Source organism: Syngnathoides biaculeatus, chromosome 19 (assembly GCF_019802595.1).
Source record: "Syngnathoides biaculeatus isolate LvHL_M chromosome 19, ASM1980259v1, whole genome shotgun sequence".
Lineage (NCBI taxonomy): Eukaryota > Metazoa > Chordata > Actinopteri > Syngnathiformes > Syngnathidae > Syngnathoides > Syngnathoides biaculeatus.
Window position 1 is genome coordinate 9,760,462 of NC_084658.1, and position 27,285 is coordinate 9,787,746.

A 27,285-nucleotide genomic window follows, 5' to 3' on the forward strand; every position below is an offset into this window, starting at 1 on the left:
ACGTCTACTTTATCCTGCATGGGTGCAAAGGGGTCAATCACGGGATTAGTATCTTGCTGAAGTTACATCGTTTTATTAGCCTCTCTCATCACTTTCTAATATTTTGTCACCCTCCCGAGCATACTTAGAGGTCTACTGCTGACATGAACCGGGTATTGGGCCGGAATATGGTCATGCGTCCTTCTGCTGCCTTGGACCTGGAGCCTGTTTGGACCTGAATGAATCATCTTGTGAGTAAAGAGAAGCAGCCTACGCAGTGAAGGGCGGCCAGGCAGGACAGAATCTTTTGCCCGATTTTTGGCAAGTCATCCTCATGCCACTTGTAAATAACAAAGTAGCAGACGACCGCTCACCTGGAACCAACAAGGCTTTGGTTGAAGGCAAAGCTCTGGTGGATTCTTTGATTAAGGTAAGCTTAATTGTATTATTGATATTTACAGATATTCATTAACTTTAAATTTATGGATCTTTTAGATTCATTTAGGCACATTGCAGCTTTGGTGCAATATTCAAGCAAAAACTAGAATCAACTCTCAAAGCTATAACACTAAATAGGAGTTATTTTGAAAGTGAACAAAACAAAAATTCCATTCATTTTTATGTATATTGTCTAACTAAATAAGTACCGACTAAGTACAATACAAGCAAGTTCATCCCTGTGGCAAAAACAGCACTCTCGCTCAATAGAATCGCTTGCTCCGCTGCACTTTTATGCTCATCTCGGTTTCAGTGCCTTTGAGCCTTGGTCGTGTGTTAATGGCTTAACCTACATTCACATTTCCCCACAAAAGATATTCCTCTATACACAAAAGTAACTAATAATGCAGCCCTATGGGGGCACAAACCAGTGCAATCTGTAGGCCGGTCCCAAGCCCGGATAAATGCAGAGGGTTGCGTCAGGAAGGGCATCCGGCGTAAAAACTGTGCCAAACAAATATGAGCGTTCATCTAAAGAATCCCATACCGGATCGGTCGTGGCCCGGGGTAACAACGCCCGCCCCCGGCACTGCTAACCTGCAGGGCGTCGGTGGAAATTCAGCTACTGTGGGTCGAAGACAAAGAAGAGGAGGAAACCGGATCCAGCGTCAGAAGAAAAAGAGGAATGCACAGAGCCTACAACTGAGTGTAGGGACTTTGAATGTTGGGACTATGACAGGAAAAGCACAGGAGTTGGTTGACATGATGATTCGGAGAAAGGTTGATATTCTGTGCATCCAAGAGAGCAGGTGGAAAGGTAGTAAGGCTAGAAGTTTGGGAGCAGGGTTTAAATTATTCTACCACGGAGTAGATGGGAAGAGAAATGGAGTAGGGGTTATTTTAAAGGAAGAGCTGGCTAAGAATGTCTTGGAGGTGAAAAGAGTATCAGATCGAGTGATGAGACTAAAATTTGAAATTGAGGGTGTTATGTATAATGTGGTTAGCGGCTATGCACCACAGGTAGGATGTGACCTAGAGTTGAAAGAGAAATTCTGGAAGGAACTAGATGAAGTAGTTCTGAGCATCCCAGACAGCGAGAGAGTTGTGATTGGTGCAGATTGTAATGGACATATTGGTAAAGGAAACAGGGGCGATGAAGAAGTGATGGGTAAGTACGGCATCCAGGAAAGGAACTTTGAAGGGCAGATGGTGGTGGACTTTGCAAAAAGGATGGAGATGGCTGTAGTGAACACTTATTTCCAGAAGAGGGAGGAACATATAGTGACCTACAAGAGCGGAGGTAGAACCACGCAGGTAGATTATATTTTGTGCAGACGATGTAATCTGAAGGAGGTTACTGACTGTAAAGTAGTGGTAGGGGAGAGTGTAGCTCGACAGCATAGGATGGTAGTATGTAGGATGATTCTGGTGGTGGGTAGGAAGATTATGAAGACAAAGGTAGAGCAGAGAACCATGTGGTGGAAGCTGAAAAAGGAAGAATGTTTGTGCGGCCTTCCGGAAAGAGGTGAGACAGGCTCTCGATGGACAACCGAAGCTCCTGGAAGACTGGACGACGACAGCCAAGGTGATCAGAGAGACAGGCAGGAGAGTACTTGGTGTGTCATCTGGGAGGAAAGGGGAGAAGGAGACTTGGTGGTGGAACCCCATAATACAGGGAGTCATACAAGGAAAGAGATTAGCGAAGAAGAAGTGGGATACTGAGAGGACTGAGGAGAGGCGAAAGGAGTACATCGAGATGCGATGTAGGGCAAAGGTAGAGGTGGCAAAGGCTAAACAAGAGGCATATGAAGACATGTACACCAGGTTGGACACGAAAGAAGGAGAAAAGGATCTCTACAGCTTGGCCAGACAGAGGGATAGAGATGGGAAGGATGTGCAGCAGGTCAGGGTGATTAAGGATAGAGATGGAAATGTGTTGACTGGTGCCGGTAGTGTACTAAATAGATGGAAAGAATACTTTGAGAAGTTGATGAATGAATAAAATGAGAGAGAAGGAAGAGTTGAAGAGGCAAGAGTGAAGGACCAGGAAGTGGAAATGATTACTAAGGGGGAAGTCAGAAAGGCACTACAAAGGATGAAAACTGGAAAGGCAGTTGGTCCTGATGACATACCGGTAGAGGTATGGAAGCAATTTGGAGAGATGGCTGTGGAGTTTTTGACCAACTTATTCAACAGAATACTAGCGGGCGAAAAGATGCCTGAAGAATGGCGGAAAAGTTTTCTAGTTCCCATTTTTAAGAACAAAGGGGATGTTCAGAGCTGTGGGAACTATAGAGGAATAAAGTTGATGAGCCACACAATGAAGTTATGGGAAAGAGTAGTGGAGGCTAGACTCAGTATCTGCGAGCAACAGTATGGTTTCATGCCTAGAAAGAGTACCACAGATGCATTATTTGCCTTGAGGATGCTCGTGGAAAAGTACAGAGAAGGTCAGAAGGAGCTACATTGCGTCTTTGTGGATCTAGAGAAAGCCTATGACAGAGTACCAAGAGAGGAACTGTGGTACTGCATGCGTAAGTCTGGTGTGGCAGAGAAGTATGTTAAAATACTACAGGACATGTATGATGGCAGCAGAACAATGGTGAGGTGTGCCTTAGGTGTGACAGAGGAATTTAAGGTGGAGGTGGGACTGCATCAGGGATCAGCTCTGAGCCCCTTACAGTTTGCAGTGGTAATGGATAGGCTGACAGATGAGGTTAGACTGGAATCCCCTTGGACCATGATGTTCGCAGATGATATTGTCATATGCAGTGAAAGCAGGGAGCATGCAGAGGAACAATTGGAAAGATGGAGACATGCACTGGAAAGGAGAGGAATGAAGATTAGCCGAAGTAAAACAGAATATATGTGCGTGAATGAGAAAAGTGGAGGGGGAAGAGTGAGGCTACAGGGAGAAGAGATAGCGAGGGTCGACGACTTCAAATACTTGGGTCAACAATACAGAGCAATGGAGAGTGTGGTCAGGAAGTGAAGAAACGGGTCCAAGCAGGTTGGAACAGCTGGCGAAAGGTGTCTGGTGTGTTATGTGACAGAAGAGTGTCTGCTAGGATGAAGGGCAAAGTTTACAAAACAGTGGTGAGGCCGGCCATGATGTACGGATTAGAGACAGTGGCACTGAAGAAACAACAGGAAGCTGAACTGGAGGTGGCAGAAATGAAGATGTTGAGGTTCTCGCTCGGAGTGACCAGGTTGGATAGGATTAGAAATGAGCTCATTCGAGGGACAGCCAAAGCTGGATGTTTTGGAGACAAGATTCGAGAGAGAGCAGACTTCGATGGTTTGGACATGTTCAGAGGCGTGAGAGTGAGTATATTGGTAGAAGGATGCTGAGGATGGAGCTCCCAGGCAAAAGAGCGAGAGGAAGACCAAAGAGAAGGTTTATGGATGTGGTGAGGGAAGACATGAGGGCAGTTGGGGTTAGAGAGGAAGATGCAGGAGATAGGCTAAGATGGCAAAAGATGACACGCTGTGGCGACCCCTAACGGGACAAGCCGAAAGGAAAAGAAGAAGAAGAAGACACAAAAGTAACTAATGTTTCCCTTTAATTTTGCTGGGATTAATATAATTCAGTGTATCAACCAATAGACAACACCGCACAGCTGTCTCTGTCCGTCTTGTATCTTATGCAGACCACGCATGGTCTAGAAAAACTGGTTCTAAGGAGAAAACCAGCACAAGCACTTTCACTGCACCCAGATTTGCAAAAACCTGGGTCGGTTTGGCTCTTTACCCCAGTCGAGTTATTTGAGGTAAACCCCTTTACTTTTTGTGCTCAGGCCAAATCAATTAGTGTACTATATTACGATATATTATACTGTACTTGTTAGTTACAGTAGAGGAGCTTAATACTTTAGGATTGGAGTTATATGCTCTGACTACTTTGTTTTGGTCAGAACGCGACCTGCAGCATTCTGAATGAGCTGCAGCTGTTTAATGCTCTTTTTTGGGGGGAAGTCCAGTCAGAAGACCATTACAGTAGACAAGTCTACTTGAGATAAAAGCATGCATGAACTTTTCCTGGTCTGCTTGACACATACAAGACTTCACTCTAGATATGTTCTTCAGATGGTAGAAGGAAGTTTTTGTGATTGATTTGATATGATTGTTGAAAGTCATGTCGGAATCAATCAGAACACCAAGTTTTTGGACTTGGTCTTTGGTTTTTAAAGATAGAGAGTCCAGGTGTTTCCTAACCGCAATTCTCTTTTCTTTATTGCCCAAAATAATTGTCTCAGTTTTATTGTGATTTAGTTGAAGAACATTTTGGCTCATCCAGTTATTTATCTGATTTAGACAGTGGCACAATACCTCAATTGAACTATAGTCACCTGGAGACACTGCTAAATATAACTGTATGTCATCTGCATAGCTATGGTATTCAAAATTAAAGTTTTGAAGAATTTGATCCAAGGGCAGCATATACAGGCTGAACAGGAGAGGTCCAAGAACTGACCCTTGAGGGGCCCCATAAGTCATTGCCATTCGATATTCGATTCAATATATTCATTCAATAAGGGATCTCCACAAATCCGCTTTTAAGCAACCTGCATGATTGTACAGTTCTTGGTGACCTTGTGAGTGTCATCACTTCCCTGCATTATTTATTCGACCCGGCACAGGTGGTGGCGTGCTATCGACATCTGGCGTCATGTGTCGGCGGCTGCACTGACGGCTTGCAGCTGAGAGATGAGTTGAGGCAAACGAGAGAGAGGGCCCGGAATTTGGCCGCGACCACCTGTGAACGCCTCACCTCGCATCTTCGGGACAAAAAGCTCCCCGTGGAGGAGCGAAAGGAGATGGAGCTCCTCTGGGTGGCCTTCTCATCCAGCCTGGAACTCCTCCACATCGACATGTGCAAAGTTTACAACATGGGCGGCATCTTTACTCTCGCCGAGTGTCCTAGTTTAGTGCAAACTGGCCTCCAAGGTAAAACAATTTCAATCCATTTTCAATTTAGTAATAAAATATCACCTTGATAGTAAGATGTTGAATCAAAGGAACTATCCTATAGTGCAGGGGTGTCAAACTCATTTTTCTCGCTGGCCTCGTTGTTGTTGTTTCCCTCAGAGGGCCGTTATGACTGTGGAACAAAAATATTTATTCATCCCATCATATTTACATCATCAATTTATGATCTAGTTTTAGAATCAGAAATCAAGGGTATTGTGTTTTTCAACTATTCACCTTTGGTAACACAAAAATGCTTGTAATATCTCAACTTTATCTTTTGTGATATATGACAATTTGAACTTTTGGTGCAGATTTTTACAAGAATCGTGGAAATTGACACTCTGGATTTGGCTTCGCGAGCCATATAGAATCATGTGGAGGGCCAGATCTGGCCCCCAGGCCTTGAGTTTGACACTTGTGCTGTCGTGAGTTGAGATTTGTAGGGCTTTGCCACCATCTTGTGGCATCTACCGCAGGCGCCATGGAACTATATTAAAGTACTGTTTTTTTCTGACATCTTCTTGCATTATAGACAACCATAAATCTTGATCACTTGAAGAGTTTTGAATTTTGTGCCAGGGCTCGATCCTAAGCCCCCGTGAATAGCGGGAGAACGCTGTTTACTCTTTTTGCTGCGCTTCGGCCAGAAATGTCATTCGTCATTGTGGCCCACACAGGTGGAAACAGTGAAGTGGCAGCTCGAGCCCTCAGTCTACCGGACCTGAACGGTCCTCTGAACTCCGACCTCATCGATGGCCTCGAGAACCGCGAGCACAAGACCATGGAGCAGGAGATCAGCCAAATTGACCGCATGATCGATGACATGGAGACAAAGGTGAACGTGTTGCGCTGGATGGTGGAGCCCCGCGGGCCTCTGGACGGTGACCCGCTCGGCAGCGCCGACACCGCCTCGCTGGGCCTGCTCTCCGTGGACGAGGAGCGTCTCGCCGGACGGCGGCCTGGGGGCGAGCGCAATCACGTTGTGGCGCTTTTATTGATGTGTGCGGTCATTTTGGTGGCAAGCACTTTGTCTGTCTGTATCTTCTTCTTCTCATGAGCTTGATGGGAACGTAATTGTAGTTAGTAACAACGTGAATATTGTGATAATAGTGTCAGTAGATTGTTTTGACTTTCCAAAATCCATTTTTCTCTTTTGTATTTAAAATTAAGAGACTTATTGTACCGTTCTTTAAAGGCATCTAAAATGGGCCCATGATCTACCTCCCTCTTCTGCACCAGGCTCACTAGAGCATAGTTTTTTTTAATAAAAGTGCCTGTTTCGTACAGTCCTAGAGGATGAATGTGTATAATGAGCCGATTCTGGACTATACTGATAAGAAAGTCCAAAATCCAATAAATAACGGGCAAAAATGTCTGTAAGAATCTTAGGTTGCATGGTGTTAAAAGCAATGGAAAGTGCACAAATAGACAAACTCTCACCACTAATTGTCCCTGGTCTGTAACGGACCACACCCCCACGGGTCTTCTTAGTGATTGTAGGGTTCTGGTCAGTCCCGACCACAGAGACTGGGCGTTGATGAAATGCGTGAGTATTTAGCAATAAACGAAAAAACACAAAAGGTTTAAATTGTCTTTTTCTAAAAACATGAGGATTGAGTATAGTTTGAGTGACACTGAATTACAGAAAAATAATAAGAGAAAACATATTTTTTGTCTGAGTAATTACAGTATCTTGAAGATGAAGTTTCTCTGGAGTTATGTAGCTCACTTTTTTTCTCTCATCCTCATTAGGAAAAAGAAACATTTCAAAGGGTGCTTAGCAACACTTTTTTTTTACATTTATGGTTACTATAGATATTTTTTGTCAAGAAAACTATGATTTACACAAGTACATGTTTATGTATTTTGTGCATGGATTATTTAAAATTAAAATCTTCACCCAATTCTGGAATTACTGCATTTTTTTCTTGTCATCACTTTTCTTTTGAAAGGTAATACCGGATATGCGCTGGTCTTTGTCGGAGTTTTCAAAGGCGGAAGTGCTACTTTCTACAGTTTCCTTCCTGGTGGAGTTTAACTTTGACGCTTTTACAATGTTGCCCAAACAATGTCACACGCGACTCACTGGTTTTGCTTTCAGCCACAATAAAAAGCGGTTCAGCTTCGGCCCCAAAACAGTCCGAGTGAGCTCTAGTAGACGTGAATGGTCGAACATTTCACCTGCCAAACATAGTTGGACGGCAAGTTTGGGGAGTTCTTCATCTGCCATTAACCGAGGGAGGCGACAAGCTGGCCTCACACACGTGCACTTGTCCCAAAAAGGTGATGTATATGTACAATGTTCATGTGGTGCTAATCTTATTTGACATTTACGGTTTTAAAAAAAAATAGATAACTATTTCTAACACGAATACACAACTCCAAACATTTAACCACAACCTGACGTGCATATGTGTGTTAACCTCACTTCCTGTGGCAGCATGACATAATTGTCAGGCTTGGATTATCACTTTTTTTTTTTCAAATTTAATCATTAGTTCTTCATCCACTCTATGTACTGTTGGAGGAGCGTTCTTATAGATTCAAGGAGGGGCTACACAGTGGGCGTAAACTATTTTTTCCTTTGCCTGTATGAATATTCATCCTAAAACTAAAATACAACTGACCTCTAGAGGGAGCCATCGTGACAGCAGAAGTGCTAAATTTTGAGAATGAACAAAAAACAAAAACAAACTAAAACAAACAAAAAAAAACAATACAGAAGTTACCAAATGTTCTGCCTTTTGAGTGAAAGTGCTTGATTCCCACCAAAACAACAGTGAGTACATAATCATATTTAGTTTTTATATTGTTACGTGCATGCCTTCTAATGATCTGTCCTTCACTTTTACTGTCTTTCTAAGTCAAAATGACAAGTGCTGACAAACTCTTTTTACAATATACAGACAGCCATGGTTCCTTTGTTGAATATTTTCAGGAGAACACGTAGTCGTAATACACCTTTGTTCCTCCCACTTTTCCTGGTGCACCTGCCATTACATCAGAGGGGATATTTCAAATATGAATTAGTGCAGAAAGTGTCATTCTAATAATAACTCGCATCATGTCATCATTGCTTTTAGAGCACAGTTCTGTCAGCACTGTCCAGTACGACGCGCCACCTGATGTTCCTAAACTCCGGAAGCTGTTCTTCGACACTCATGCGGTGGTGCGGATCCTTGAAGAAAACGGTTGGAGCCGATGCCACTGTTGTTTCACTTTATAAATCTTTGTCGTGACTTCATGCAGTTTCCTTGAACAGGTTTCACTCCTCAGCAAGCAGAAGCGTTAGTGAAGGAGCTCTTGAAGATGACAAACTCCACCATGGAGACCATTTATAGTGACATGGTAACCAAAGTGCAGCAGGTAAAAGAGTCTAATTTTGTCTAATTTTTCTCGTGCGTACGTTTATATTAGTTTCTGCAAAGGAAAAAAAAAAAAGCCAGAGGTTACTCAACTAGCTTCGCTATTCACTTCATAAGTGGTCACCAATCTGGATTAGAAAGACGAACCATGTGCTAATTTATTTTTAAGAAATAGAATTAGCAGGAAAAGCTGCAGATCGTGAAGTAGATTGTTACCCCTATTACATATGAAAGGATGAATATGAAATGTTTTATCTTCACAGTATTTATTGTACTTATGAAAAAAAAAAAGTTACAAAAAAGGGAGATTTGGCTTTTTCGGACAAAGAGCCGAACAGCAAAATTCACCCCAGCTGTTTGAACGCTAAACATTTCCAAGGATGTCGACCTCCGTGCTGTGTCCACTTCCTGTTTGAAGCCACCGATGATGTCAAAATGTGAACACGTTAAGGAGGACTAGTTGAATAGCATTACAAATCGAACTAGGTAATGTATTGATCCATTCCTGAATGAAACACCTGTTGGGAATTTTGTCCTTTAATTTCTTGTTTGAGAACAGCAAATTGTGCAAAAGCTACTGAACCACTTGAAAATTGGACTTTCCAAAATTTCAAGACAGTCAAATTAAGTTCACATGTAAATGTTAGTTATTTTAAGTTCACCCTGAAATTTTAGCCCAATTTTCTTTTTGCGCACACTGGAAATGACAAGATAGCCACGTCCTTAAACACCCCTTCCCCCCCTTTCACAAATTCTTTTCCAGTCTCGCTGTGCCTCCTGTAATCGATGTGCGGCTTGTGTCCCTTAGGAGATCACGATACAACGTGTGATGTCTCAAATTGTAGCCTTAAAGAAGGACATGATCATTCTCGAGAAGAGCGAGTTTTCTACGTTGCTGGCAGAAAATGAGGTAAGCATGTCGAAGTACAGAGTAAAGCTTTTCCGTCACCAATTACACGAATTGCAGTGTGACCCATCATATTTGCGGATTTCTTTGATTCGCTGAGGAACAAAAAACACAGTTTTGCTGTTTGTACAAAGCTCTGTATGATATTTGTCTTATTTTGATGCCATTTTGTGGCATCTTGGTGCCAATAAACTATGTTGAGGTGAGTCAAGAAGCTTCATATCGCCATGTGTCACCATCTTGTGGCATCTCTAGGCAACTACCATAATTCCCGGCCTACAGAGCGCACCTGGTTATAAGCCTCACCCAGTACATTTGTAAAGGAAATACCATTTGGTACAGACATATGCTGCAGCTGTATAAAAGCCGCAAATGCCCACATTGAAACACAAGATATTTACAAAGACAGTACAAGAGAGTTTAACGCTAGTGCCAGCGCGCTAACGCTATCGCTAGCGCCGCGCTAACAGGGATGGTTAAAAAAAAAAAAACAACATACCGGCAGGAACACGCTAGCGCAGGGCTAACAGGGCCGGACCGGTAAAAGTCACTTCCTCGGGACATATATTCCGCCGGTCTCACTCTTACCTTTTCCGCTTGCGTTCCCCCATGGCGGCCGTTAGGAAAAAATGCATAAATTAGCAGCAGCACCGTATAAACTGCAGGGTTGAAAGCGTCTTATAGGCCAGAAATTACAGTATAAACCTTTGCGGTGGGGGTTGTTCAGTACTTGTGGATTTTTTTTTTTCCGTCTGCCTAATTCAGCTACGCAAGACCCCGAAACGGACCACAAACAGATCCGAAGATAATTTTTCAACATATTAATGTTTCAGAAATTGAAGATCCAGCTATGCCAGCTGAAGGTGCAACTCGCTGTAAGTAAGAATCTATTGTTAAGATTTACTCAAATGACTGTTGTAATAATGCAAAGTGAAAAATGTTGTAATACAGTCGTGAGTTCGTTTAATTTAATACTGGTTCAATGCATACATATTTTGCATACACGGTATCCACAACTGTGTTTTTAGGATGTCATGAATAAAGTGCGCTCAGAAACTCTTTTGGACATGAATTTAGAGAAGAGCCGCGTGAAAGAACTGGTAATCCCACCAATCTTGATCTATTTAGCTGCCCATATAAGTGAGACATCGCGTGATCCACATCCGTTTTTTATTTTCAGAAGGCAGACCACGAGAGGAAGCTTCTGGAAACACAGAGTGAAATTATGGAAATGGTTTGTGGATGTAATGGTGTCACAGCAATTTGATTTCTACATCAAAATCATTTTTTCTTCCCTCTTTTTTTCCCCCTCCGACTGCTTTGTCACCCTGTATTTTTATTTTTATTTTTGGCTTTCTTAACAGACCTCCGAGCAAGATCGTCATCTGATTCAGACCAACATGAAAATAGACACCGAAGTGGCGGGTTTGAAAACCATGCTGGAGTCACACAAGTTGGACACTATCAAGTACCTTGCAGGTACGACCCGACATGTACTCTATTTAGAAAAGCTGCTGCTAAGTCATGGGTGGAGAAACTCGCCTGTGCGCCCTATAAATATTCTTTTGGACACAGTACTGAATATAACGAAAAACTTTTGCTATGTAATAAATTCAAATCTTAACTTCCTGCGTATCGACTTATTGATTTACTTTTCGTTTCTGCCCCACCTCCAGGTTCAGTGTTCACTTGTCTCACCGTGGTTTTGGGTTTCTATCGTATCTGGATGTAAAACACACTCTGACGAAGTTCTGCAACTCCTCCGTATTCACAGTCTGCATATTCGGAGACAATTAGTCTCCGTTATCGCTGACAATATTTTGATGGACTGCAACAAACTTCTTCCAGCATTTACAACCTACTCAAGAAATGGATGAAAGTGCCTCAATGCAGTGGAAAAATATACAGTACAGTACTGTATTTTGTTTTGTAAGACTATATGATTGTTGTGCGTATTTTTTGGTGGTTGAGATGGACTTTCACTCTACTGAATGTTCATATATATTTAAATCGGATCTTGTTTTAACTTAATGACGAATGTGTAATAAAATGAGTTTTAAATGAGTACAGTATTCATTTAATTGATATATAACTGAGGTCCCTTCCTTTGGCGGCAACGTGAACTGTTTTTTTTTTTTTGTTAAAAAATGAGTATAAAACAAAATTTTTTTAAAAGTACGACGGCAGATGCGCGTGTAGTACAATCTTCTTTTATTTTGAAATAAAGTTGAACCGGAAGTGTTAGCGGAAACGTCATATCTTTTGGGTAGCAGCAGCACGTGTGCCGCTTACACATAACATTTAGCTGCGTATCAAATGTCGTTGAATTGTAATTTTAAATAGAAATGTGTAACCTTTGAAACATTATTTGTAGTAAACAATACTTTATACGTCACGTCAACAGGAGTCTTATGGATTGAAATTAGCTTGCGGACTACAAACAGGACGTAAGCATTCATATTGTTCTCAACTATTGTATGATTGAAGTGTTTAGATCACTGAGTTATTGTTATTACGAATGGCTAATGTGTGTGTCATATTTACAGGCGCTGTGTCCAAGTTCTTTCTACTATTTGTACTGCAGTCATGGCAGCTGCGTTCAGTAGCAACTCGGAAAATGTAATACAGCGTCAAGTGGACGTTCAAGAGAGGAGGACCACTCCTGCGGAAAAGATTGATGAGTTTTATGAAATCCAGAAAACCTGCGAGTTCGTCTGTCAGAATCACTTTGGAAAGGTGGTGACACTCAAACAAGCAGCAATTGCGTGATCAGTAATATGTGAAATTGACGCGAAGGTTTGCCCCCATCTTTGAAAAGGTCGCGCTTCAGTTTCCTGATGAACTTCTGCACGATTCGACTGCAGTAGCAGCTGAGATTGAAAGGATTACTCAAGCAAAGGTGTTCATTCTCGGGGACACATCTTATGGCAGGTAAGTGTCAGAATTACTTAATGTATTCATCTTAATAGACTCATTTGGGTTGCTCTGTTCAGTTTCTTTTATTGTAATATAAGGTGCCACCAGTCCAGTTACGAGCTTTTGCTTTGTTGTTATTTATTTTTTTTTTTTGGTGAATTTGGGGGCAAAATTTGACTTGAGTAGCAAATGACATGCCCTATCCAGTTTGTACATGCATTCAATTTAAGTGTATTATTTCCCGTGTTGGAACGATTGGCCTGGTCAGCTGCTGTGTGGATGAAGTGGCAGCGGAGCACGTCGGCGCCGACTGCATGGTCCACTACGGCCGGGCCTGCCTGAGCCCGTCCAAACGGCTGCCACTCATGTATGTCTTTGAGAAAGCGAGCATAAACTTGGAGAAGTGCAAATCGGCCTTCAGAGAGCTGTACGCTGACACGCAGGCCGACATCCTCATCCTGTATGATGTCAAATATACTCATGCTATTGGTAAGCACACACGCAAATAACATTAGAACCGCAGCAATTTTTCTCAATAAAATGAATGAGAATTGAACAAATTCGTTCTTGGCCCAGACGCAGTGACTGTTCTCAAACTGAAGTGTACCTATGAGCTAAAACACATTTTTAGAATGGTGAAACGGGAACCCCCCCCCAAAAAAAAAAAAAAGTGGTTCCCGATCACTGCTCTAGTACCGTATTTTCTCGAGTATAATGCGCACCCCCAAAGTTGACCCCCCTCAAAAAAAAAAAAAAAAAAAATCAGGAAAACCATTCTACCAATGTACAATGCGCACCACCAATTTGCTGCTACTCATATGCTCAAAATATTGGGAATTATCTGTATTCATATTTTGTTAGGTTTGTACTTGTATTTGTCAAAAAACTGTCTGTACAACAATGATTAATAATAATAATCATTGTGCATTGTGCTGATGTAGCCGTAATATCATCTCGGGACAGGCCACAGGATACGCTTGTCCTGGTCCCTGTAATTGTCACAACAGAATCCCTCAAACAACGAAAATAAATGGTCATGTCGTTTTTATACGGCCCTACTTCTGGGTTGGAGGCGTCATCGTCATTTATTTTTCATCCATACCTAAAAATAATGCGCTCTATTAACTTTTTGAAAATATTTTTGGAAAAATGTGCGCAATATTTTCGAGAAGTTACAGTAACTGATCTTTTTTTATTTTGGGGCGTCAGATCATCTGGTGACGCTGTTGCGTGAAGAGTATCCGAACGTTGTGTCTTCACGACTCGTCGTGGAAGGCGAGCAGTGTTACAGCCACGGCCTGACGATAAGAGAGACCGACGGGGATCAGATTGGCATTCACTTTGGAAGGCAGCTGTGTCTGAAAAGCGGACTGAGCATTGAGAAATACGACGTGTTCTACGTCGGCCAAGATGGACCGACCCTGCGGAACTTCATGATGACGTGGAACCGCTGCTCCTTCTCCTCCTTTGACCCGCTGACATCGACGGGGAGATTGGAGTCGGCCGGTGTCAACCGCGCGCTGATGAAGCGCTTCTACGCTATAGAGAGGGCCAAAGACGCCAAGGTGGTGGGCATCTTGGTGGGGACTCTTGGTGTGGCCAACTACTTGTCTATAATCCAGCAGCTGAAAGAGACAATCCGCAGCGCGGGGAAGAAGAGTTACGTGTTCGCCATGGGGAAGCTGAACGTGCCCAAGCTCGCCAACTTTCTCGAAATCGACATTTTTGTTTTGATTTCGTGCCCGGAGAACGCACTGCTGGACGCCAGTGAGTTCTACCGACCCGTGGTGACGCCGTTCGAGATGGAAGTGGCCTGCAACAGGAAGCGGGAGTGGTCTGCCGAATACGTCACCGACTTTCGACATCTGTTGCCAGGCACGAGTCCATTTTAAAAGCCTCAGCTTAATGTCCACGTTTTGTCATTTCAGCTTATTTAATTTTTTTGTTCTTTAGGTGGACAAAATTATGTGCCTTTGGGAGAAGGGCAAGAGGAATGCGACGAAACGGACGTGTCTTTAATCACCGGAGCGCTCAGGAGCAACAAGCTGGATTCCGATCGCGCAGAGTCCTCGTGTGGTTCCTCACTTGTCCTGAGGAATCAAACGTTGACCGTGGCCAACAACCCTGCCGGTACACATCATTTAAACCCCCGAGAAGACATGTTGATACACTTCCATTTATTGCCGTAGACTCGCAGTACAAACACAAAAGCACATTTCAAGTGTCGACTGTGTCTTCGCAGCATCGTTTTTGGTGACGCGGAGCTGGCGCGGCTTGGAGCCGAAGTTGGGCGAGACCCCCGTGGCGAAAGCTGTGGAGGGCAGGAGAGGCATCGCTATTGCGTATGAAGAAGAAGGAGCATAATGGCAACACGTGTTATTCGTCTTAATACTTTGACACTTTTAAGAGGTTGGCGTGATCCAATCTGGAAAATGTATTTCATCCTTGAAGCATCTCACCACGTAAGTTTCAGTCCGTTGTGTATTTATTTACATTTGCAAAACATCACTGGCCGCTCCCAGGAACTTCCTCCACAAAGGACGCAGGAAAGATGCCAGTGTTTCCATTCAAATGTCCTTCTAACCAGTCCTGGTTAACTACAGGGGTGGGGGAGACAAAAAAATTCATCAAGTCTGAAAACCTCTCACAAATATTACATTTAAAGGGGAAATCCAGTGCTTTGCATGAACAGTGTATCCAATAAGTCATTTAATATGTTTGTACATATTACATGACCGATTGTATCCGATACACTGTTCATGCAAAGCACTGGATTTCCCCTTTAAAGGGATCGTTCCTCACTTGTAGAAATGAGCGCGATTTTATCGCCCCGAGTAAAACTGAGATCCTCGGGGTTCGTCGACTCGTAGGAGTGAATCGCCACCAAAATCATGTCATCGTTCTGTCGCTTGACTTCGGTTTTCTAAAGATGAACACATTTCTGTCAATACTCGTTGATGAACTGAATTCCTCACAGGTGATCATGTATTTACAGTGCAATATTTCATGATTATCCAGCTTTAATTCACAATATATTCTATTGAATATTTTTTTTGTGGGGGGGGGAGGATAAATATTTTAATTGTACTCACTTCTCTGGTGTGACACCACAATGTGAGGTGCTTGCCCTGAGCACGACCCCAAACGCTCTCTATGTCGGTGTCTTCACTCAAGGCACTTGTCGTGTCTGATGTGAAGCTACATCGAACACAAGTTTTCACATTAATCGCTCAAAATGGCGGCGTAGCGGGTGTGATGATAACGTGCACTTTACCTCAGCGTGACTGACAAGGGAGAGCGGTTCAGTTTTTTACTGATCTTTTCAATCAGCGTCGCGTAAGTGGAGCCATGTGCTAGAGACACCGCAAAGTTGAATGCGTAGTGAACTTTGACGATGTATAAGTTGTCATCAGGCCGGCCTTCCTGCGACGGGGACGCGGTTGTTTAGGGAAGTCAAAACTTTTTTTTGTCTTTGTTTTTTTTTTTTTTTGGATTGCATACCTTCTGTTGTAAGTCTCCACTGCTGGTGTTATCACGAACAAGACCTTAAGAAAATGTACACACGAGCATTTGTTTTTCAATTACCAAACGGCGTATAGCTTGTCAATTGCGGTCTGATAATAAATGTGTACCTTTTTTCCGTTCTGGCCTTGTTGGTGGCACCCGATTTGGAGATTCGGATAATTCATGCTTTCCAATAAGCGTAGAACAGAAAATAATGAGGATTAATACATCCGCACTGCGCAGTCCAATAAAATGTTTCTAATCAACATAGTCCTCACCTTACTCTTCTTGTCAGCCAAGGACATTTCCAAATGTTCCAGGTAATTATAAGGAACAAGTCCCTTCTGGATTCAAATCATAGTTACATTTGAAAATTAATAACGCGCGTGCAGGTTTTAGGTACATACAGTATTCAACTATCGCGTGAGTGGCAGCAAGTCTTACTCTCCCGTTGAAGACGACCGAGGCCCAATTGTCCGAACCTCTCTGCAAAACAAACACAATGTTGCCTGGGACGACGGCCAGCTCGTCGCTCGTCTCGGGAATAAACTCGTAGCGCACGATGTGAGGCTCTCCTTCCAAGGCCCTTGAAAAGAGGAGGTCGTCTTTAATATCACAACATACTTTGCATATGAGAAGTACATTAGAAACACGGATTTCATATACTGTAGAGGCTGATGGATAGAAAACCAAAGACCTTTCATTTTTTTAGCTTCGATAATTACTAATACAGTCATGTTTTCACATTTTTACCTAAGAACCTCGGGCTCCTTGGGAATTGAAGGTTCCTGCTCCACCTGTGTGCGGGAAATGCACCAAGTCAAAGTCCTGACCTCAACCTTTATTGAAGATCACCTCGCACTTTGTGAGCAACGTATGCAGCAATCCACTTAACACGAAAGTGTTCACGCACTTTTTTTCTTCCAATCCTTTTAGTAGACGTTACCTGCGGCTGTAAAGGGGCAAATCCAGAGAAGTGATCCTGGGGAACAACGGAGGCGACCACCTGAAAACAAACACACGAGGTCAATTAAGTTTCACTTTGAGCCCCCCGACCCCCAGTTAATAGAGGATGCATTACCTTGGCTTTTCCCAAGTAGTCCTTCTTCTCCAGTTCAGCAACGTAGTGCTTATTTGGTCTAAACAGCGCAGTGGATGGGAACTCTACTACTTTAAAAACTTTCTGTTTCTGAAAGTGACAAGAAAGCGTTACTTACACGGATGAGCTATTTGTTTTCTTATTATTGTCCATAAAGAAGTAGAGGTACAGTTTTCACGACTATGGCACCTGATTATAAGCCTCACCCAGTACATTTGTAAAGGAAATACCAAAAATGCACAAATTAGCCGCATCACCGCGTAAACTGCAGGGTTGAAAGCGTGTGAAAAAAGTCGCGGCTTATAGGTCGGAAATGACGGCATGTATCCTAGTATTATTCTCCCCCCCCCCCCAAAAAAAAAAAAAAAAAAAAAAGAACAGACCAGGATAGACTGCATAGCTCTGTTGATGAGATTGAGCTTGGTGTCAGTCTTGTATTCGAGAGCCTTCGTGAGGTCCTTCTGGGCTTTTTCCCAATGGCCCATGTGGGCCTCCGCCAGGGCCATGTTGTGTAGAACCTGGTAAGAAAAAAAAAATGGCTGTGCTATGAAACACAGTCACAATGAGCTAGAACACGGGTGTCAAACTCAGGACCCGGGGGCCAGATCTGGCCCGCCACATAATTTTATGTGGCCCGCGAAGGCGAATCGTCTCTGTCAAAATCTGTGATTCTTTTTGAAAATATGTCCTAACATTTCAAATTGTCATATATCATAAATAATAGTGATTTTTGTTACCAAACATGAACAATGGTTGAAAAAACTTGGTTTTCTGATTCCAAAAGTAGTTCATAAACGTGACGTGTAAATATGATGAGCCGATTCAGGATTCGTATGGTTTCACCATAATGGCCCTCTGAGGGAGATTGTAACGACAATGTGGCCCGTGACATAAAGGAGTTTGACACTCCTGGGCTAGAACATGTAGACAAGTCAAAAAATCAATAATGCCAAATCATAAGAAGAACATAGCAAAACTTGGGGGAAAAAAACAAGATCTTCAACTCAATATAAAAGGCACACATTGAAATGCTCATTATTCATAATGATAGAGCTCTTTTCTACTTCTGTACAATATAGAGATATATGGACCATTTTTTAATTTTTTTACATATGATACGTTCTCCATGATACATTTTTACATGATACCCGCACGTGACCTGCAGTGAGGATAAGTGGCATAGAAAACAAATGCATAGCACTTCATGTACCGTAATTTCCGGCCTATAAGTTGCGACTTTTTTCACACGCTTTCAACCCTGCGGCGATGCGGATAATTTGTGCATTTTTTCTAACAGCCGCAAGGGGGCACCCGAGCGGAAAAGGTAAGAGTGAGACTGGTGGAATATATGTGCCGAGGAAGTGACTTTTACCAGAATGTTTTTTTTTAACTGACCCTGTTAGCGCGGCGCCAGCGTGTTGCTGCTGTTACTATCGCGTCTCAGTGATTTAGGTATGTTTTTTTTTTTTTTAAACGGCCCTGTTAGCGTGTTGCTGCTGTGTTACTGCCGCATCTTAGTGATTTAGGTATGTTTTTTTTTTTTTACTGGCCCCGTTAGTGCTGTGCTACCGTGTCGCCACAGTGGAGCTGCCGCGGCTGTTTTTCTGTTTTTTTTTTATCAGCCCTGTTCATGCTACCTGTTGTTGCTATGTTAAGCTAAGCTAAGGTATTAAAACCTTGAAAACTCTTTGTGTAGTCTTTCTTTGTAAATATAATACTTGCGGCTTTTACACTGGTGGGGCTTATGTATGTACCAAATGGTATTTCCTTTACTAATGTACTGGGTGAGGCTTATAATCAGGTGCATCTTATAGTCCAGAAATTACGGTAGTTTTAATTCCCGATTTACTGATCCAAAATAGCCTACATAAAAGAGTAGAGCTTAAAGTTTATGTATTGCCGACTCATGTATGAAGGGCACATTCTTACCTCGCATGCATACAACTTGTATCTGAGACCGAGCACTTTGTAATCTATCAGCTGGTTGCCCCTCAGAGCCTTGTGGGCGCGCTGGAAATCACCGACACTCTCCTCGTACCTTGAACGCAACACACGAGCTCGCTTACTGACTGAAGGAAAATGAAAACGGAAAGTGATGCGTAGGGAGTTCTTGAGGTGGTGAGCGGGCCCCACCTGTTCATTTTATAAAAGGTGATCCCTCTTTGGAAGAAGGCCACGGCCAAATGCTCATCCTTGCATATGCTGCTGTCAAAGGCCTGAGACAAAGAAAAATCACTTCCTTTAGTACAAATGAGAAATGCTCAGAACGACTGTACTTCTTCTTTTTCAGTGACTTGCACTTTCACCCTGTAGGGTATCCTTCCTTTTCAAATTAAACAACCCAGACCCAGTTTCATACTAAATAAATGTCATATATGTAATTTTTTTTTTTTTTTTTTTTGGGACAAAGATGCACACTACCTTTTCAGCATCATCCAGGTTCTCGTTCAGAAGCTGGAGACAACCGATGTTAAAACAAATTTTGGAGTTCGGCTCGTGGATGGCCAAGAAAATCCTCAGCGCCTCTGTCAAGTCGTTCCTGTCCACACACGTTACAGCGTCGTCCCACTGACGGAGAGTGTCCAAAAAAGACATCGTCACAAGGGTTAGGGTCTTAATTGTGTGATGATCGCACAACAAATGAAGGAAGCTCCTCTGGTTTGTACAAACAAGATCAGGAAGTGATGACATTCGTGGTTGACGCCACGACTTCTCTTGCCTGGTAGTAGCAAATCATATCTTAAGTAGACTTTGGGGAAATTTGACTTTTATTTTCAATATACAGTGATGGGAAATGTATTTTTTACGCCTTTTTAATACAACTCAATTATCGTGCTATGTAAAAATGATTTTTTTCATGTATCTTACTATATTTTTCCATCTTCCTCGAGATGGATGGATGAAAAGGTTTAGTTACGGGGTCGTGTGTTGATACAAAACCTCAGAGCAAAATGAACTCTTGAATAAAAGGAAAGGTTTTCACAACTTCAAGGAAGACATTCCAAGAAAATCATACCGAAAACCGTTTTAAAAATGTATTTAATCTGCTATATTGAATATCGTTTGTGTTGATTGTAATCTTTGTTACTCCGCAACCAAGAAAACAGTGTGTTTAATTGGTCAATTACACACACACACACATTAGAACAATATTTTACAAAATATGCATGGATGATCACTTTGCTTGCAGAAAATGTCTCCCAATTCAGGAATGACCCAAAAATTTATCAGCATGATCTTGTTTCCTTTTGCTTTCTAAGTTTAAAATAAGAGTTTCCAGTAAATAAACACTAACTGATTATCACAAGACTAAGGTGGGACTCACAATAATAAGTAAACAATCAACTTCACGTGGAGAGTATGAGTAGGTTTTGAATTTTACACTGAAAGTGCGTGCGTGGGAGGTAGAAAATCTCTTATTTTGTCAACTAAATGACTCGTTTCCGTTATTCTGTTTCTATTTAGCAGCTAAACAAACATGGCTCTGCTTCGTTATTAGATTACGGCTTTAAATTTTAAAGAGATGACAAGGCAATATTATACACAAATCAAGAGGCATCGTGCCAAATACAAAGCCGTAAATGGAGTTTGGATGGATTTATCGGCTTTATTGTTGCTGTGTAGCCTTCCGTGAGCGTGTTTACACTTAGCTAGCCCCTCCTGAGGGCTAATGTGAGCTAGCAAAGATGGACCTTGGAACAATGTTGTACAACAATTTAAAAGATGTTACGTGGAGTACGACGGCTTTGCCATTAGATCAACTCGTTAGAGCTTATAGGTTGCCTCAAATCGTCAAGCTGGACAACGGTGAGTCACTTTTTTTTTTCTTGACGCTCCGAAGTGTTCCGAGCTAACTTTGTATTTTTCTTGTATGCTAGCCACTATTTGCGAATTGTGTCGGTACAATTGCAATGTCTTCGCAAGGCGGTCAACTGAACGAGTTATGGATGTTATTGTGGAGGGGATTATACACGTGTATTTACCCTTGCAAATAAGGAGTTATTGCAGTGCAACGCGACAAATGCGTGGATATCAGTGAGAAGTTATGTCTGTTCTTGACTGTTGATGACAGCTGCAGATGGAGGACTTCATTTCAACACTGAGATCGCGCACATTTTATTGCCCAGCCGTGACAAAAGCGTAAACGCATAAAATACAAAACAAGCTGTAAGATATCATCTTCAAAATTGTAAATTTATTCATGATTCTTTCTTAGATTTTACTGTAAATTATACATATAAAAGTTTGATTCTTTCATACTCGACTGGTTGCTGGCCTTTTTGAGGCTCATATAGAGAAACCTTTAACAATTGCACCAATGGAAAATTTAGTCTTCAATTAATTATGCATGTTTTTGGAATGAGGGAGGAAGCCAGCTTATCCAAAGAAAACCCACATCGTGCAAATTCACGTAGCAAGTGAGTTTTGTTTGTGCTTGTTGCATTGAGTGGCTTCGTGACAGGATCATTGCATTATCTTGGACAGCAGTTGGTCCTTGTGAGTGAATAACTCATTTTATCCGCGTTTCAGGCCAGTTGGTCGAAGGGCTTCGAGACAATGACTACCTCTTAATTCATTCCTGTCGTCAGTGGACAACCATTACTGCTCACAGTCTCGAGGAAGGACACTATGTGATTGGACCTAAAATAGAAATCCCTGTTCACTATGAAGGTAAGACGTTTGTTGACATCTGAACTCAAGACAGATCCCCCCCCCCCAAGTAGTCTTAACACGATATTTAGATGAATATTGCTTTCATTTAATAAGAATTACAGACCTGTGACTTTTTTTATAGGTGGAACTCTTTTTAAATTGTAAAGATTAAAAAATAAAATAAAATCTGTTCTTTTTTTTTTCTGCAATATTACGACCGTAACCTGTGCCAGAATTTACACTTGTAGATTAAAAAAAAATTAAAAATCAGTTTTTCTGCAATATTCCGACCCATCACCCGTGCCAGAATCTACACTTGTTCATTTTCCGATCCAATTTTTGCATGCGAGGCGGAAAATGTGATGCGCGTCTGTTGATTGGTCGAATGCGGAACAGGCAGGTAATGGACCCATTTGCAAGTGAACCCAATGCCAGTGCGAGTGAAAGAAATTGATAGAAATGTCAAAAATAGGTTTCGACGGGACCGGATGGAACGAGAAATTGTCGATACCGTTGGAAAGAAGGAAGTTATCACTCTGTTAAGAGACTGCATTCGGTCAACCTGGTAAAGTATTGTGCACGTGGTGTCAGGATACCATTGACTACGGATCAAGAGGTTTCAAGGCATTGGAAGTTCACGCAAAACGACAAAAACACGTCAAACAGCTGAAAGCAACGAAAATAAACATTTCCATAGCTGGCACATTGAGTTGTCAACCCAAGGCCAACAACCAACCCCGGTTGCAGACAGTGAGAGTTCAGAAGTAGTTACTAGTAAAAATGTCTATTCTTTAATGGTAACGACACATGATGTTCATAATTGTCAAATTCATGCGTTTCAGTCATTTACTAAAACAAGAAATTAAAACATTGTTGAATGGATACGATAAACACGTTATGAATGCACATCTGAATTCAATTTAGTAGTTAGTTGAATTTGTATTTAATAATGAACGATCATATTGTGTACATTTTGAAAACAGAATAGCATTTATTTATAGATGTACTAGATATTTCATTCATAATAAAATCTATAAAACTTTCCCGTTAAAATTGGTGATCATCCATTGATCATGCCTGCAGCCCCCAGGCTCCCTGTCTTTTTTTTTCATGGTCAAATCACATCCCTGCATTTAAAATGGCTTAACTCATCAATTTGCATTTCAATCTCTTTGCTTGCTTGAGAATACTCTCACTACCACTAACCCCCCCCCCCCCCCCCCACTCTAGGTCAGTTCAAGCTGCTGGAACAGGACCGAGATGTCAAGGAGCCCGTGCAATACTTCAACAGTGTGGAAGAGGTGGCCAAAGCGTTTCCGGAAAGGGTTTACGTCATGGAAGAAATCACTTTCAATGTTAAGGTATTGCTAATATTTCCAACAAGATAACAACAACAACAAAAAAAAGAAACACGTGTCTTGGTCATTTAAAAACAAATAGTGATCAATAGTTTTATTCTATTACAAATTGCCCATGTTCCATAAACGTTATTATTGCATGTGAATACCAAAAGGTGAGTTTAATGAGTTGTTCCTATGCTAGTGCTCATACGTATGTGGCGTCACATCAGTTCGTCCTTGCTCTTTTTATAGGCTAGCGCGCTTGCTAATACTATGGATAAGCCTCATGTGATGGTACTTAATCGTCATTTATAGAACATGCGAGAAGCATGGCCTCCTAGCAAAATTGATGTGAATGTTGGATATAAAATAGAACTTTGTAGAAGTCGCGCTGTCATTTCTTGCAGATGGCTTCAGGAGAATGCAATGAAGACACTGAAGTTTACAATATAACACTAAGCACTGGCGATGAACTGACATTAATGGGCCAGGCTGAGATCCTCTACGAAAAGACGTCCAAAGAAAAATCCAGATTGAACACCATTTTTAAGAAGATCGGCAAACTGAACTCCATCAGTAAGATGGGTCGGGGCAAGATGCCGTGCTTGATCTGCATGAACCACCGCACCAACGAGAGCATCAGCCTACCTTTCCAGTGCAAAGGCCGCTTCAGCACTTGCAGTCCGCTGGAGCTTCAGATGCAGGACGGCGAGCACACCATCAGGAACATCGTCGAGAAGACGCGTCTGCCGGTCAACGTCACGGTGCCTTGCGGTCCGCCCCGCAACCAGCACGACCTCCACCTCATCCGGGAGGGCCATCGCTACAAACTGGTCAACATTCAGACCAAGACGGTGGTTGTGTGCTGCGTGCTGCGGAGCAGCAAAATAATCCCCATCCATTTCCCCTTCCACACGGCTCTGCCTCGATTTATTATTCCCGAGGAGCTTCTGCAAGGCGAGCTGTGGCTGGACACCATGGTGCATCGCTGGTTCTCTTTCTGTCAGGAGCAGTTCGACATTGACGACTACTCTCGCGCTGTCCGAGATGTGCGGACGGACTGGAGCGACGACGGGAAGAGCCCGAAAAAGCACAGCGGCGGGAACGGCAACTGCTGCGGCGGCGGGACCTCCAACGGATGTCCCAACAGCATGCAGGTCCCCAGCTCTTTAACCTACGCCCGCGATGAACTGACGCAATCCTTCCACCGGCTCTCCGTGTGCGTTTATGGCAGCAACTTGCACAGCAACAGTGAAGTCAACTTGCAGGGATGCATGAGCCTCTGCGGCGATTGGGCCCTTTTGCCCTCCGACTGCATTCCGGCAGACTCGGCGGAAAACGAAAACTTTTCCGCAGAAAAGTTTGACTGCCCCAACGCTCAGGCGTCACTCGTCAAGTCCGACGTTCCCTACGAGGAGCTGTGGTTGGACGATTTAAAAAGCCAGATCCCCAAGTCGTCTTTAACCGAGGGCGTTCAAGCTCTTAACAACGGTTGCGTTGGGACAACGGTGACCTCCTCTGTCCCGGTCACGGGCCCCCTTGGCTCACTTAACATTCCCGACGTGGCTCTCACTCCACCACCAGTCCCGCCCAAATCCGAAGCTGTGAGTATCAATGTTTTGCTCACTCTTGACATTTTGACAAGTTGTGCTGCCAATTTTGAAACCGTGTAACAACGTTTCTAGGTGAAAGAAGAATGCCGCCTGTTGAACGCCCCGCCGATTCCGCCGCGTAGTTTGAAACAGATGCCGTCGGTACCGATGCTGTCCAAGCCTCGGCAGCAAGAGACGCGGTCGCCAAGTCCAACCCTTTCCTATTACTCCTCTGGCCTCCACAGCATGTAAGAAGTCATATCATTATATACAATGAAGAAAATAAGATGCTTGAACACAGTGTTATATTGCAGGTTCTCCCACTTGGAAATCATGGAGGGGTCTGAAATTTTCGGGAGAACTTGGAATATAGCAGGGTGTTCAAATACTTATTTTCTTCACTGTATACTCATTTCGAATTTTACGTCGATGTCTGCATGCTGAGATGTCTAACCTCTTTACCCCCCTCCCCTAAACAGTAATGCAAAGTGCAAACAAGAGGCGCAAGAGAAAAGCAACGTGTGCAACCCGTGTAATTGGGGCTGTCCCGCCAGCGGCGAGCCAGGTGTCGCGTCGCCGAGCAGCAACTTGCCGTCCGACGGGATGTCGTCCAGGTTGTCTTGGCCCAACAACTTCAGCGGAGGAGATTGTCGCGCTTTAGATGACATTCTGCCCGGCGGCTGCCGCAGCTACTACAGTTACCCGAGGAATAGGTCCACAAGCAACCCCAAAACCTGTAGCCTCGCCGACTTTGACGGCCGAGAGAGCCCGCGCGGCGTTAAGAGCCTCAGGAATGACTCTCGAAGTAAGTCCTGCACCAAATCTTCCAGTTACAATTCGGAAATGTACAAAGCCAAACCCATCGACGGATGCAACGCCAAGCAGAGCCTGTCGTGCCCCATCTTACCTCCAAGAACAGCAAAGTCAAACAGCATGAAGAAGAATTCAGAGTTAGCATCGGACTCAGCTTGTGACGCTCAGCAAGACACCTCGACTTCCTGCCTCATTACGCAACAGGAAGAGGACGTTCAAAAGCAGATTTCCATCTCAAGCAGAGAATTTCCAGGCGTGTTACCGGGGTCTTCGTCAGCACACTGGCAGCCCCCGCCCAGCCTGGCCGGCCTCTCCATAGAACAGGTGTCCAAATCCCTGCGATTCATCGGTCTGCCCGACGACGTCACGGCCCTGTTTATTTCCGAGAAGATCGACGGCAACTTGTTACTCCAGCTCACCGAAGAGATTCTCTACGAGGACTTCGAACTGAGCAAACTGCAAGTGAAGAAACTCATGCAGTTCATTAACGGTTGGAGACCCAAGATCTGACTACGGCAGAGACCAGACCGCCTTGGGCGAAGTACTCGCTATGCACCCCTCAGCCGCGATGTGACCTTATTTTCCAAGTCAGCACATTGAGGCGGGACCCTTCCCATCGCCCTTTAAATCTGTGACTGGAATTATTTAGCACTTTTGATTGGGTCATTTTTCACGTCTGTCATGATTTTTCGTTTTGTCTCCGAGCATTCATGCCGACACATGTATATTTTTAAAAAATGGGGGGGGGGGGAAATCGGTCATTAATAGGACTGGTGCAGGGAATGTGAGGATCTGCAAAAAAAGAAACAAAATACAAGGCTATAGTATCTACAGCTATAGTTTGACACATTTTGAGCTGCATAGGTACAGTGTATTGAGCTCAAAACCAAACTCTCCAGAACAGGCTGTGGGGTACACACGTTGATTTTTACCGTCTGGACAAAATTTTAAAATGTAACAGATCCCACATGTCAAGGAAAAAAAAGAAAAAAAAAATATGTTCTTACTGCACCTGTATTGTGTGGTGTACTCCAGAGCACACCGGCCCCATTATGATGCCTCCACCCCCAATCGGGAGTCTACTCCTCAAACCAAAAATCAGGTCGAGTACCAAAATCCATCTGCGGGAGGGAGTATTTTGCCAGTAAACTGACCCACCCACAATAGATTAAAATCTGCAATAACTAGTCATTTTACCCCTTAAAAATACTTAAATGTATTGAATGAAACTTATAAAAAAAAGTCTTCAATAGCACCTGACCTCACTCAGAACTCTACAAATAAAGAGGTGCAGCGTGCTTGCTTCAAGTTGTCTCAGTTGTTTACCAGGAAACAAATTTGGCCTGATTATCAGAAGGTGCGTACCCCACTTTTCGCCGATACCCGACCATCTTATTTGATTGAATGTACCCACCTTCCCGTCACTAGAGCTCGAGGAGAAAATAAGATGGGGGGGGGGGGGGTTAGCGCACGTTACTTTGCTTAACAGCGTTTGTATCGCAGGTACGAGAATCCTGTAGTGTTCTTTTAATCGGGCTAACGGTCCGTCTTGCCACATGGTAAATGTATTACGGTGCAATAGATTAAGGGCTACTTGGCAGGGTGGTTGACAATAGTTGCCACAGCAGCAACATAACCTGAATTTGTATCCAAGTCGGAACATTGTTGACTACCGCTAACAGTCGCAAAGTCGGCGTCGCAGTACGGG

General features: G+C 43.1%; 5 protein-coding genes across 8 annotated transcripts; 4 read left to right on the forward strand and 1 right to left on the reverse strand.

Annotated features, from left to right (window-relative positions):
* Positions 1 to 285: 285 nt before the first annotated feature.
* On the forward strand, positions 286 to 6,451 carry rgs9bp (regulator of G protein signaling 9 binding protein). Of its 2 annotated transcripts, none has more exons than XM_061805816.1 (3): positions 286 to 409; positions 5,058 to 5,364; positions 6,066 to 6,451. In XM_061805816.1, the coding sequence occupies exons 1-3, from the start codon at positions 314 to 316 to the stop codon at positions 6,443 to 6,445; spliced, it is 783 nt and encodes a 260-aa protein (XP_061661800.1). In that variant the 5' UTR covers positions 286 to 313; the 3' UTR covers positions 6,446 to 6,451. The 2 variants fall into 2 exon arrangements, with proteins under 2 accessions (XP_061661800.1, XP_061661801.1); XM_061805817.1 differs by lacking the exon at positions 286 to 409 and adding an exon at positions 4,422 to 4,506.
* A 403-nt stretch (positions 6,452 to 6,854) lies between these two features.
* On the forward strand, positions 6,855 to 11,713 carry mcur1 (mitochondrial calcium uniporter regulator 1). Its single transcript, XM_061805815.1, has 10 exons — positions 6,855 to 6,934; positions 7,341 to 7,671; positions 8,472 to 8,579; positions 8,651 to 8,754; positions 9,562 to 9,663; positions 10,494 to 10,535; positions 10,689 to 10,760; positions 10,841 to 10,894; positions 11,025 to 11,139; positions 11,337 to 11,713. The coding sequence occupies exons 1-10, from the start codon at positions 6,926 to 6,928 to the stop codon at positions 11,390 to 11,392; spliced, it is 993 nt and encodes a 330-aa protein (XP_061661799.1). The 5' UTR covers positions 6,855 to 6,925; the 3' UTR covers positions 11,393 to 11,713.
* A 185-nt stretch (positions 11,714 to 11,898) lies between these two features.
* On the forward strand, positions 11,899 to 15,080 carry dph2 (diphthamide biosynthesis 2). The gene is made up of 7 exons (XM_061805708.1): positions 11,899 to 12,107; positions 12,207 to 12,396; positions 12,479 to 12,591; positions 12,845 to 13,065; positions 13,786 to 14,451; positions 14,530 to 14,706; positions 14,819 to 15,080. The coding sequence occupies exons 2-7, from the start codon at positions 12,247 to 12,249 to the stop codon at positions 14,938 to 14,940; spliced, it is 1,449 nt and encodes a 482-aa protein (XP_061661692.1). The 5' UTR covers positions 11,899 to 12,107; positions 12,207 to 12,246; the 3' UTR covers positions 14,941 to 15,080.
* Positions 14,744 to 19,842, reverse strand: ncf2 (neutrophil cytosolic factor 2). 3 transcript variants are annotated; one of them, XM_061805706.1, is made up of 16 exons: positions 19,601 to 19,842; positions 19,313 to 19,395; positions 19,109 to 19,217; positions 17,563 to 17,697; positions 17,162 to 17,269; positions 17,027 to 17,086; positions 16,834 to 16,877; positions 16,525 to 16,666; positions 16,359 to 16,424; positions 16,209 to 16,266; positions 16,078 to 16,121; positions 15,851 to 15,999; positions 15,669 to 15,774; positions 15,379 to 15,499; positions 15,070 to 15,173; positions 14,744 to 14,887 (listed from the first exon to the last, which is right to left on the reverse strand). In XM_061805706.1, exons 1-15 carry the CDS (start codon positions 19,772 to 19,774, stop codon positions 15,082 to 15,084), a joined length of 1,491 nt encoding a protein of 496 aa, XP_061661690.1. In that variant the 5' UTR covers positions 19,775 to 19,842; the 3' UTR covers positions 14,744 to 14,887; positions 15,070 to 15,081. The 3 variants fall into 3 exon arrangements, with proteins under 3 accessions (XP_061661690.1, XP_061661688.1, XP_061661689.1); XM_061805704.1 differs by having other exon boundaries at positions 15,036 to 15,173; positions 19,601 to 19,841; XM_061805705.1 differs by having other exon boundaries at positions 14,773 to 14,911; positions 15,036 to 15,173.
* Positions 19,843 to 20,560: 718 nt separating this feature from the next.
* On the forward strand, positions 20,561 to 26,885 carry garem (GRB2 associated, regulator of MAPK1). The gene is made up of 6 exons (XM_061805643.1): positions 20,561 to 20,986; positions 21,710 to 21,850; positions 23,063 to 23,193; positions 23,580 to 24,776; positions 24,858 to 25,012; positions 25,244 to 26,885. Exons 1-6 carry the CDS (start codon positions 20,866 to 20,868, stop codon positions 26,085 to 26,087), a joined length of 2,589 nt encoding a protein of 862 aa, XP_061661627.1. The 5' UTR covers positions 20,561 to 20,865; the 3' UTR covers positions 26,088 to 26,885.
* The last annotated feature ends 400 nt before the right edge of the window (positions 26,886 to 27,285 follow it).

Bases quoted from the DNA above. Each gene is read 5' to 3' on its own strand.
- rgs9bp (XM_061805816.1), top strand. From the start codon at position 314: ATGCCACTTGTAAATAACAAAGTAGCAGACGACCGCTCACCTGGAACC. The intron at 410-5,057 runs GTAAGCTTAATT...GACCCGGCACAG, and splicing joins TGGTGGATTCTTTGATTAAG to GTGGTGGCGTGCTATCGACA. The intron at 5,365-6,065 runs GTAAAACAATTT...TGGCCCACACAG, and splicing joins AGTGCAAACTGGCCTCCAAG to GTGGAAACAGTGAAGTGGCA.
- mcur1 (XM_061805815.1), top strand. The intron at 7,672-8,471 runs GTGATGTATATG...CATTGCTTTTAG, and splicing joins CGTGCACTTGTCCCAAAAAG to AGCACAGTTCTGTCAGCACT. The intron at 8,580-8,650 runs GTTGGAGCCGAT...TTCCTTGAACAG, and splicing joins GCGGATCCTTGAAGAAAACG to GTTTCACTCCTCAGCAAGCA.
- dph2 (XM_061805708.1), top strand. From the start codon at position 12,247: ATGGCAGCTGCGTTCAGTAGCAACTCGGAAAATGTAATACAGCGTCAA. The intron at 12,397-12,478 runs GTGGTGACACTC...ATCTTTGAAAAG, and splicing joins GTCAGAATCACTTTGGAAAG to GTCGCGCTTCAGTTTCCTGA. The intron at 13,066-13,785 runs GTAAGCACACAC...TTGGGGCGTCAG, and splicing joins CAAATATACTCATGCTATTG to ATCATCTGGTGACGCTGTTG.
- ncf2 (XM_061805706.1), bottom strand. From the start codon at position 19,774: ATGTCTTTTTTGGACACTCTCCGTCAGTGGGACGACGCTGTAACGTGT. The intron at 15,500-15,668 runs GTGAGTACAATT...GTTCATCTTTAG, and splicing joins TGTGGTGTCACACCAGAGAA to AAAACCGAAGTCAAGCGACA. The intron at 15,174-15,378 runs GTGAGGAACGAT...CCACCCCTGTAG, and splicing joins AATCGCGCTCATTTCTACAA to TTAACCAGGACTGGTTAGAA.
- garem (XM_061805643.1), top strand. From the start codon at position 20,866: ATGGACCTTGGAACAATGTTGTACAACAATTTAAAAGATGTTACGTGG. The intron at 23,194-23,579 runs GTATTGCTAATA...CATTTCTTGCAG, and splicing joins AAATCACTTTCAATGTTAAG to ATGGCTTCAGGAGAATGCAA. The intron at 25,013-25,243 runs GTAAGAAGTCAT...TCCCCTAAACAG, and splicing joins TCCTCTGGCCTCCACAGCAT to TAATGCAAAGTGCAAACAAG.